Source organism: Salvelinus sp. IW2-2015, linkage group LG20, assembly GCF_002910315.2.
Source record: "Salvelinus sp. IW2-2015 linkage group LG20, ASM291031v2, whole genome shotgun sequence".
Lineage (NCBI taxonomy): Eukaryota > Metazoa > Chordata > Actinopteri > Salmoniformes > Salmonidae > Salvelinus > Salvelinus sp. IW2-2015.
The window spans coordinates 13,623,945-13,635,360 of record NC_036860.1 but is presented as its reverse complement, the minus strand read 5'-3'; the positions used below and the strand labels follow the sequence as shown (position 1 = coordinate 13,635,360).

Below are 11,416 nucleotides of genomic sequence, written 5' to 3'. Positions count from 1 at the left end.
AAGCTGTCATCAAGGCAAAGGGTGGCAATTTGAAATATATTAGCTAGGTGGCTAAAGTTAGCTAGGCTAGGGGTTAAGAGTTAAGGTTAGGTCTAAGGTTAAGGTCAGGAGTTAGGTTAAAGGGTTACGGTTAGGGGAAGGTTTAGCTAACACGCTAAGTAGTGGCAAAGTAACTAAAAAGTTGTAAATAGTTGCAAAGTTGCTAATTAGCAAAAATGCTAAAGTTGTCTGTGAACTGAAGCAACCTTTGGAATGCTAGACGTTCGCGTTATATGCTCACCCAAACGTATCCTTTAAAAAGGAATGCCAAGCATGTCYTAGAACAAGGTACATTTTTTAAAACAGATTAAGATGAAGAGGTCGAGGCGAGAGCATTTACTCCGCCCAAAATCTGTCCGCGTGAGATAAGCCCGTTTTTGTGTGGAGGTATATAACAAGAGTGTCAAATTACTTGAGGATTTTGATCGAAGTTTCGTATTGTTTAAGCTTTACAAATGTACTAATATATGTGGATGCACGTGGCATTCCGGCAACTTTGAGCAAAACGACGTTTAGTTCTGTGTGTTGTTCACACGCGTACCTGCACTTTCATTGGCTAGAATGGTCCCACCTGATCTTGCCTGTCTTCAATCGTTGCGCAAATGTATTTCCATTGTTAGATTGGTCACTCGGCTCTCTTGTCAATATAATAAATCATCTTCGCTTTAGGTCATGTGTATGAGTGGGATCGTCATCAAATGACCGCCTAGTTTCTGTTGAAATTCTAAAGGTGATTGGCTACGCTCTGTGAGGGTGGATTTCACTGACGCATTCCGTTTGGAACAATAAATAGAGCGAACAAGGCACCTTCCAGTTCACAAGTCTGAGAAGACGCATGAAGAAGTTCTTGCTTCAACAGTGATTGAACGGAACTCCTCTGCCTTCYTCCCGCATTATAGAACATTCCGGATTGGATAACATAACACTTACTTGAACTGTAATAGCAAAATAGTTTAAGAAACTCTATTTTTGTAACATTCATTTAGCTATAAAAGAAAATCTGCCAAGATGGAGTCTCAGATCCGCCAGAACTATCACCACGATTGCGAAACTGCCATCAACCGGATGATCAACTTGGAGATGTTTGCCTCCTACACCTACACGTCAATGGTAAGGAGTCTACCAAGATTACCGTTTTGTTGATCTACATGTATATTGTAATGCCTGGGCTTAAATGGCTTTTTTTCACCTGAATTTTCTGTAGGCCTAGAAAATTAATAGCCAAGAATCTCAACTCCGTTAAGTATATAATTGAGTCTTACTTTGCTTGGCTATTAAGAGCCTCCAGGTAGATATAGCTTTCAAATGAAGCCGGGAATCTATCCTACCTTGGACAGAGCGCGTAACAACTCCTCGACAGGTTAATTGGCAGGTTACCAAGTAGACTACGGACTAGACTGATTCATGTCTATCAAGTTTAGTTGCCACAACAGAATGTGTCATGTTTGGGATGTTTTTTTCTCTCTAACCACACTGTATTGTTTATCCACCCAGGCTTTCTATTTCTCCCGTGACGATGTGGCTCTGTCTGGCTTCGCGCATTTCTTCAAGGAGAACAGCGACGAGGAGCGCGAGCACGCCGACAAGCTACTCTCTTTCCAGAACAAGAGAGGTGGACGCGTTCTACTCCAGGACATCAAGGTGAGCCCTGAGCAATAGGAAAACACATTTAGATTGTAGACTAATAGAAAAAAGGTTTATTCTACATAGACTAGAGTTCTCAGTTGAAGAGGTTCTTCATGGACAAATGGTCCATCTAGAGGGCGAATGAAGAACCCTTTAGGTTCTAGATGTTCTTTTGTTCTCTTAACACATACTGACGTAAACAGTTATTTTGAATGAGTAGTCATTAATGGTAAGCTAAGTGATTTCATTTGAGGTGTGCCGTAAGTGACTGCCCTGGTATTAGAGCAAGGCGGCTGAAGATGTGGCCATACTGCTAACTGTAGGCTTATGAGTACAGGGATTTGAAATCATTGGATGGACGCCCTAAGCGTTCTTTATTCCGAAGGAAGTTTAAGTGGGGGGGGGGGGGTCATTTTTATTATTTTAAAATGTATATTTCTGGGATGGCGAAGCCCACATTATAAATTAAAACCACATTTTCTGTGCTGCATGGCAATATTGACTTGGCCATGTGCATACATTTTATGTATAGTTGGCCCCAGCAGGAAGTGGAACCATTGGCATTGCGAACGTCATGCTCTACCGACTGAGCCACACCCTATGTGCTAATAAAACTAAAGCATATGTGGTTAAATTGACCCTATCTTTACTTTTTGTTTCATTGTTTCCAGTTTGTTTGATCCCTTAATGTGCCAGATATACTGGCTAACTGTGACTGTTAGTAGGTATGCATAGAAACATCTGCTAGTTGTCCCTAACCCTCCTGTTTCATTCTGGCCTGTCTGTAGAAGCCAGATCGTGATGAGTGGGGCAATGGGCTGGAGGCCATGCAGTGTGCTCTGCAGCTGGAGAAGAATGTGAACCAGGCCCTACTGGACTTGCACAAGATTGCCTCTGACAAGGTTGACCCCCATGTAAGTTGAGGAACCGCACATCACATGTATGTATCACATAGAAGACAGGTACTGTCTCAGAAGCTGATTGGGTTGTTGTAGCTCTAATGACAAAGGATTGTGACCTGCTTCACAAGCACACAATAGTCCACAGATGAACACTACACACAATGCAGCTAATGCAGGAGTTAGACATCTGCAAACACCTCATTGAGTTGTCTGTCTGCCCTTATGCCATTACCACCAGACTCTTGTGTTACTGTATCTACAATAGTCTAGTCATTCTCTTGTCTGACCTGTGTTTTCCCTCTTTAGCTGTGTGACTTCCTGGAGACCCATTACCTGAATGAGCAGGTGGAGGTCATTAAGAAGCTGGGAGACCACATCACCAACCTCACCAAGATGGATGCTGTCAAAAACAAGATGGCAGAGTACCTGTTTGACAAGCACACCCTGGGAGGCCAGAGCTAAACTACTTCCATCCCCAGGCTACGGCCTCCAGCCTCAGTCCAGGACTCCTGGTCTTTCTGCTCTATTCTGCTGCCTTTGCATTTATAAGGAGGGGAGAGCATAACAGCTGTAATGTTGACAAATTTGTTATTGGAGGGGAGGTATATTGTAAAATGATTGAGTTTCTGATTTTGTCCTATTCTGTTGCGTTGTCTTACTGAGCATTTCAATACCTAAAACACAAGGATCCTCTTCACTAGGTGTGACTTCTCATTTTTCAAGCTGAAGAATAAAACCTTTTTTGAGCTGGATTCACTGTTTGTTACTGTGTATGAATGACACATGGGGACTGATACATGTTGCGTTTATATATGTTTGTCCAATTGTCACGAGCCCAAAGTCTACCATCTGTGCATTAATTTCTCCATAGAAATGATAAATACTGACAATTTTAGGCTTACTACAGCGACTGAGGGTTAATTAGAAGTTTGACATGAGCTTTATGGGCTTTTACATAAAATGTAATGGTGCAATGTATATTCTGTTCCATAACAGCTGGGTCATTAACTGTGAAATGGGTAACCAACTTCACTACAGTTGCTGTAGCCTTTAACCATAGGAATTTAAAAGTCAGGTAGTTCTGTGAAATGTGCGCAAGTAAACTAGCAAGCTGTTATGACCCACGGGTTGCTGGTTGAAGGACAATATTTGCTATCAGTATATTTAAATGACACGCTACTGCTCATTTAAATTCATATTTGAGTAGCCTTTTCACATTCTTCCATGTTTTGAGCCATATGCCTATGAATAAGGCACTTGGACTGTAGAGGGATACCTGGGAAAATATGACAGCCTTACTCCAACTTATTGTGGGAAGCCTGTAGAAGGCTACCTGAAACGTTTGACCCAAGTTAAACAATTTAAAGGCAATGCTATAAAATTCTGAACTTCTGGCCCACTGGGAATAACCTGAAATCATTCTATTCTGACATTTCACCTTAAAATAAAGTGGTGATCCTAACTGAACTAAGACAATTTTTACTCTTGTCAGGAATTGTGAAACTGATTAAACGTATTCAGCTAAAATGTATATCTATATAAATTGCAAAATAGTTGAGATTTTCGATGTACCCATTCCATGGCACATGGTTTATGAATTGATACGCAAAACAACGCCTGATTCAATACTTCGAATTTTTCCATTTAAATAACTATACAAAATTCTTGCAACTAATAGAATGTTATATATATGGGGGATACAATCTTCCCAGCTCTGCAGATTCTGCTGTGAGGAGGCAGAGTCATTAGATATTTATTTTGGTATTGTCCATATGTAGCTCGTTTTTGGTCACAGGTCCAGGAATGGCTGAAGAATTGCAACATTTGCCTAGAACTAACGCTACAGATAGCAACACTGAGTGATTTGAAAAGCCATAGTCAATCAATAATATAATTATTTTTGCAAAAATGTTTATTTTTAATTTACAATCTGTAGAAGCTATGAGAATAGGAAGGTTCAATTCTTTTGTGAAGTATCACAGCACAGTTGAAAAATATATGGCAAATAGAAATCCGAAATGGATGATGTTGAGAGATAGATGGGAGGGGTTGAATGGAGCTGAAGGGTGGGACTAATCACAAGATAAACAATGTAAAACATACGGGATCTGTAAAATGTATATAGGTTCGGAACTTTTGTGAAATAGCATAGTTACAAATATAAATCAAACTGGATGGACAACAGAAATAGAGGAAGGACTAAGAACAAACAAGAGAGAACTATTGTAAAGTAGGCTGTGTCTGTAAAATGTGTATAAGATGTATAAGTTGAAGGTAAAAGCAGAAGTGTTTATTAGTTTACTCCAATTGGGGGATCGGTGGTAGGGTTTGCGGGGAATAATAATAAAGGTATATTCTTTAAAAAGTATGTATGTCTATATAGGTATGTGTATGTATATATGCGTGTATGGATATATATATTTACCAAAAAAATATGGGGGATTGGAAATGATGCAGACAATTACATTGGAAGCAACATTCTTTCCGAAATATTAAGCTGATTCACCCCTTTAAACATTTTTTTATAAAAAATAAAATAAAAATGTATATCTTCTTTTGGATTAACACTAAACAGCCAAAAATGCAATTTCAGAATGTGTGGGGGACATGTTCCCATTTCTCTCCCTCCTTCCCACTCGTATTCCTGTCCTAACCTCTTTGTTCTATGTGGACCGACTCAGGCTATGCACTGGCTGTATTTCTGGCTTGTCATTGTGACTCAGCATTCTGGAGTCTCAAGCAGAGAGAAGAGGAAGTGAAACATCCCACTCCCTAATGTTTTCTGTTTCAATTGTAGTCAACGCAATGGTATCTATGGGACAGGCTGTATCACAACCGGCCGTGATTGGGAGTCCCATAGGCCGGCGCACAATTGGCCCAGTGTCGTCCGGGTTTGGCCGGGGCAGTCCGTCATTGTAAATAAGAATTTGTTCTTAACTGACTTGCCTAGTTAAATAAAGGTTCAATAAAAAAAATAAAAAAATGGCCTGAGTGAACTACATTCATTATCCAACATATTTGGTTTCATGGCCATTCTATTCTGTTATCACAGTGACAATGGTGGAAGGAGGCGGGGTCTCGTGACTGGCGGTGGTGAGAGGGTGAAGACCGGCTGATACCAGATTTGAAGAAAAGGAAAAAGGGAAAGAGTAAACAGCAGGAACATATACTATACTATGTAACTTACTCAGGCATTTTTAAACAAACAGCTCTTAAATGATTGTTTCTGTTTAAATTTGGAGGGAAAATACATCAACAACTTTAGTGATAATTTGGTCAATATACCGCAATCACAACTCAAATACCAATATTTTCTGTATTACTTTAAACTGTTGGTCTAACTCTAACAATTCAGAAAGTCACCACCAAACCCCTCATATAACATTTAAATGTCAAAACCCATTATTCTATTTGTGTCCCCGTCACCACATATACATATACCTAGTACATAGTCTTGAAATTAAATGTTTCAATTTCTGTGAAATTGCTTTCTGTGGTGGGACATGCCAGCAGAAAATACGGAGCATGCACCATGATTGGCTCAGTGTTCTGTCACTTATGGGGACACTACGTCACCGCCAAGTCTAAAGGTAGAGCTCGAAAATTCCAGCCCCTTGGGTGCTGCCATAGAGTTACATTAGAAGTGCCCATCCAAGAAGGCTCAAGGTCATTGGCCACAGATAAAATGACGTCAAATCATTTCCTTATAATCTCAAGTCAGCACTTGCTTGGACTGACTCATCGTCGCGGAATCCATCAAAGCTTATCCAAATGACTCTTAACTAGCAGTCATCATCATGATACAAAGTCGACAAACAACTGTAACACTCGGAACTGCAAAATCTGAACTGAGTGAGTCAAGACAACTGGGAACTCCGGGGAAAAACGAGCTAACGACTGGTATACGTTTTGAACTTTCATCCAACTCGGAATTGCAAATCGGGAACTCTGGCCTCTTTCTAGACTATGACCTGAAGATCATGAAGTCATCATGATTCAACATTTTTTCCCCCGATTCTCAGTTGTCTTGAAAGCACCATAAATCCAGAGAAAACCAGACTTTGATGACAAAGTTTGATGACAATATTTCTAACAAGGGACCGCTGCGCCACCTTCCTGTTCAAGTGAGCACATCACAACAAGTCCAAAAATGTCTTGTTATACTGCTGCATAAATTATGTAATATCAAGGGGAGAACAGTTGAAGTCGGAAGTTTACATACACCTTAGCCAAATACATTTAAACTCAGTTTTTCACAATTCCTGACATTTAATCCTAGTAAAAATTCCCTGTTTTAGGTCAGTTAGGATCCCCACTTTATTTTAAGAATGTGAAATGTCAGAATATTAATAGAGAGAAATGATTTATTACAGCTTTAATTCTTTCATCACATTCCCATTGGTCAGAAGTTTACATACACTCAATTAGTATTTGGTAGCATTGCCTTTAAATTGTTTAAAGCTTTGCGGTGCAAACAATGTTTGGTCGTACTTCTTCCACAAGCTTCCCACAATAAATTGGGTGAATTTTGGCCCATTCCTCCTGACTGAACTGGTGTAACTGAGTCAGGTTTGTAGGCCTCCTTGCTCACACAGGCTTTTTCAGTTCTGCTCACACATTTTCTATGGGATTGAGGTCAGGGCTTTGTGATGGCCACTTCAATATCTTGACTTTGTTGTCCTTAAGCCATTTTGCCACAACTTTGGAAGTATGCTTGGGATCATTGTCCATTTGGAAAACCCATTTGCGACCAAGCTTTAACTTGCTGACTGATGTCTTGAGATGTTGCTTCAATATATCCACATAATTGTCCTCCCTCATGATGCCATCTATTTTGTAAAGTGCACCAGTCCCTCCTGCAGCAATGCACCTCCACAACATGATGCTGCCACCCCCGTGCTGCATGGTTGGGATGTGGTTCTTCGGCTTGCAAGCTTCCCCCCTTTTCCTCCAAACATAACGAGGGTCATTATGGCCAAACAGTTCTATTTTTGTTTCATCAGACCAGAGGACATTTCCCCAAAAAGTATGAGCTTTGTCCCAATGTGCAGTTGCAAACCGTAGTCTGGCTTTTTTATGGCGGTTTTGGAGCAGTGGCTTCTTCCTTGCTGAGCGGCCTTTCGGGTTACGTCGATATAGGACTCGTTTTACTGTGGATATAGATAATTTTGTACCTGTCTCCTCCAGCATCTTCACAAGGTCCTTTGCTGTTGTTCTGGGATTGGTTTGCACTTTTTGCACCAAAGTACGTTAATCTATAGGAGACAGAATGCGTCTCCTTCCTGAGCGGTATGACGGCTGCGTGGTCCCATGGTGTTTATACTTGCGTACTATGATGTCAAGCAAAGAAGCACTGAGTTTGAAGGTAGGCCTTGAAATACATCCACAGGCACACCTCCAATTGACTCAAATAATGTCAATTAGCCTACCAGAAGCTTCTAAAGCCATGACATCATTTTCTGGAATTTTCATAGCTGTTTAAAGGCACAGTCTACTTAGTGTGTGTAAACTTTTGACCCACTGGAATTGTGATACAGTGAATTATAAGTGAAAAAATCTGTCTGTAAACAATTGTTGGAAAAATTACTTGTGTCATGCACAAAGTACATGTCCTAACCGACTTGCCAAAACTATAGTTTGTTAACAAGAAATTTGTGGAGTGGTTGAAAAACGAGTTTTAATGACTCCAACCTAAGTGTATGTAAACTTCTGACTTCAACTGTATATGTCCCCACCACTTCTAAAACCAAAGTTGCGCCCCTGGGAATAATAGTGGGATGGAGGGAGCAATAGGAAGAGAAGGGGGAAAAGTACAGACTAAAAACGCTGTCTCACCCTTCAGAACTTCAACAGAAAGAGTTATGTAATGGTTAATCATTTACAGTATTACTTACTGTTTATTACTTTGTGTGGCTGGTCACATGATGGACCCGGTCATGACTTTAACAACTAAACACAGGTCACGGGGGTTTTAATACTATGTTTGGTCTTCTGCTAAAACAAAGGTGACTTAGAATGAGTGAGGGTTGCTGCTGACTAACAACAGTTCATAAGGGTTGCTGCTGACTAACAACAGTTCATAAGGGTTGCTGCTGACTAACAACAGTTCATAAGGGTTGCTGCTGACTAACACAGTTCATAAGGGTTGCTGCTGACTAACAACAGTTCATAAGGGTTGCGGCTGACTAACAACAGTTTTCATAAGGGTTGCTGCTGACTAAAACAGTTCATAAGGGTTGCTGGGTTGCCTAAACAACAGTTCATAAGGGTTGCTGCTGGACTAACAACAGTTCATAAAGGGTTGCTGCTGAACTAACAACAGTTCATAAGGGTTGCTGCTGACTAACAAAGTTCAATAAGGGTTGCTGCTGACTAACAACAGTTCATAAGGGGTTGCTGCTGACTAACAACAGTTCCATAAGGGTTGCTGCTGGCTGACTAACAACAGTTCATAAGGGTTGCTGCTGAACTAACAACAGTTCATAAGGTTGCTGCTGACTAACAACAGTTCATAAGGGTTGCTGCTGACTAACAACAGTTCGATAAGGGTTTCGCATGCTGACTAACAACAGTTATTAAGGTTTGCTGCTGGACTAACAACAGTTCATAAGAGGGTTGCTACTGACTAACAACAGTTCATGAAGGTTGCAGCTGACTAACACAGTTTCTAAGGGTTGCTGCTGACTAACAACACTTCATAAGGGTTGCTGCTGCACTAAACAACAGTTCATAAGGGTTGCTGCTGACTAACAACAGTTCATAAGAGTTGCTGCTGACTAACAACAGTTCATAAGGGTTGCTGCTGACTAACAACAGTTCATAAGGGTTGCAGCTGACTAACAACAGTTCATAAGGGTTGCTGCTGACTAACAACAGTTGAGATGACAGAAATGACAGAGACATTTGTCCTTTTGTGATACTATGAAACTGACTCAAAATCTCAATCCTCCTGATCTGAATCATGGATTACTATCTCTCCTGGCCCACAGACTAGGCCTACTGTCAGTGTATGGATTTATAACTAGGCCTATATGCTTGACTTTTCACAACAACAAAAAAGGAATGCCAAGTATGTCACAGCCCTTTTTGTAGCACCGGTTTAAGCATAAGTCTACTGTCACTCCCAACAGTCTGAACAGGCTTCGACTCATTGTCTCCAAAACTTTGTTTGCACTAATAATGAAAACATTACGCTATGAAGGGAGGTTCAGCCTAGAAGAGTTGGTCAAACGGAGAGCACACATTTAAAGGATTATCTATGTTCAAAGACCCTTACCCCCATTTGAAGCAACTTTATAATTTTTCAACAAACAATAAACCTAGATAGTAGCGCCAGATAGATAGAGCCTGTTTTGGGTTACATGTTAGGGAAAAGGCAGTTCTGTTCTCAAACAATTGGAGTAGAGGTGCTACCTTACATATTAGGCCAGTACAGACCAGGGGCCGTATACAATTTAGCAAGCCTGTTGTCAGAGTAGGAGTGATGATCTAGGATCAGGTCCTCCCTGTCCACGTACTCTTGGGTCCATTACCTGTAAAAAAAAATCTAAGGCAATGTTTATATGACACCATTTCAAACAGCCCCTTATTTACCACATTCTTGCAGTTATACACTTTTTATACATGTCAGTGGGTAACTGGCAAATTGGGAGGGGTGGGAGCATGGGGGTGTTGTTAAACCATGGGGGCTGTTTGCATCAAATTAGGGATGTGTTAAACAATGGACATGTTAATGAATTTAACTACAAATAATCAGAGAACCATTCACACAGACCTGATACCTGTCATTTGGTTACAGGGTCTGTATAAATGCAGTTATAATGACTAGGTCTTTAGGTGGGTTTTGTTCTTCTTCGTTTTTTTACCACCTACCCCTTTCACAAAAAATCTGGCAAAAAGAAGCAGGCATGGTCAATTAGAGGGAATCTGTCTTTGTATGAAAGGGATATTATTCATTAAGATCTAAAAGGCAAAACTGATCCTAACTCAGCAATCTTAGTCTGAGACGCTTCATACATACTGCCCCAGAAGACCTAGTTCTTATGAATACCAATGATGTTTCAACTACATGTATGTATTGAGCAATATCCCAGCACCCTGAAAGCACCCTGTCAACAGTTGTGGAAGATCAGGTCATGTGAACTGAAGTTGTTAGGAAGGTTACTTTATTACTGTAGTCTTTGACTTTCATTAGCTGTAAAAAGTTTTCCACTTCACAGTTTTAGCTTAATAACCTATGTATGGTTAGATGTATGTAGCTGCTGATTTTGTGGAGGCTTTATTTTTAGGCTAATGTGAGCAACTTTGATAGGCCACTTGTCAACTACAATATGTCATTTCAAACCGAAAGGTGTATTGTGAAATAAAATGCAACAAAAGCCATCATATCTGTCTCTGTCCACGTACTGTATTCCCATACCTCATACTGCAAATTGAGTTTATATGAAAAAGTGTGATAAACCCAACAGTTTTTCTTTTGACTGCCTTCTGAAAAAGGTAAATAATTAAGCTACATGTGCTATTGCAGTTTACAGAACTGCGTCACAACCATAGAGGAGTAAAGTTCAATTCCTTTAATAGCCTAAATAAAATGTAGACCTAGGCTATTTCTCAATTAGCCTGTTATCAGAAATAATTGTCAAATTAGCACTATTTTCTTCTAAGGATATAATACACACATTTTGCAACAATAACAGCTGTATTTAAACTGTAGCACTGCTTTTGGTTGATACTGTTTTAGATGTTGCCAATAAAATGTTACTTTGTAACAAACATTGATTTCTTCAGGTCAATGTGTATGAGCGAGATCATCAAATGATCCGCCTATTTCCTGAGGGTGGATTTCACTG

General features: G+C 40.2%; 1 protein-coding gene across 1 annotated transcript; it reads left to right on the top strand.

The window, feature by feature from the left end:
* Window positions 1-835: 835 nt before the first annotated feature.
* On the top strand, window positions 836-3,319 carry LOC111981796 (ferritin, middle subunit). The gene is made up of 4 exons (XM_024013241.3): window positions 836-1,149; window positions 1,534-1,680; window positions 2,454-2,579; window positions 2,874-3,319. Exons 1-4 carry the CDS (start codon window positions 1,048-1,050, stop codon window positions 3,027-3,029), a joined length of 531 nt encoding a protein of 176 aa, XP_023869009.1. The 5' UTR covers window positions 836-1,047; the 3' UTR covers window positions 3,030-3,319.
* The last annotated feature ends 8,097 nt before the right edge of the window (window positions 3,320-11,416 follow it).

What these genes read in the sequence shown, in the direction of transcription:
- LOC111981796 (XM_024013241.3), top strand. Translation starts at nt 1,048, where the DNA reads ATGGAGTCTCAGATCCGCCAGAACTATCACCACGATTGCGAAACTGCC. An exon ending in CCTACACCTACACGTCAATG is followed by an intron (nt 1,150 to 1,533) that starts GTAAGGAGTCTA and finishes TTATCCACCCAG; the next exon opens with GCTTTCTATTTCTCCCGTGA. An exon ending in CTGACAAGGTTGACCCCCAT is followed by an intron (nt 2,580 to 2,873) that starts GTAAGTTGAGGA and finishes TTCCCTCTTTAG; the next exon opens with CTGTGTGACTTCCTGGAGAC.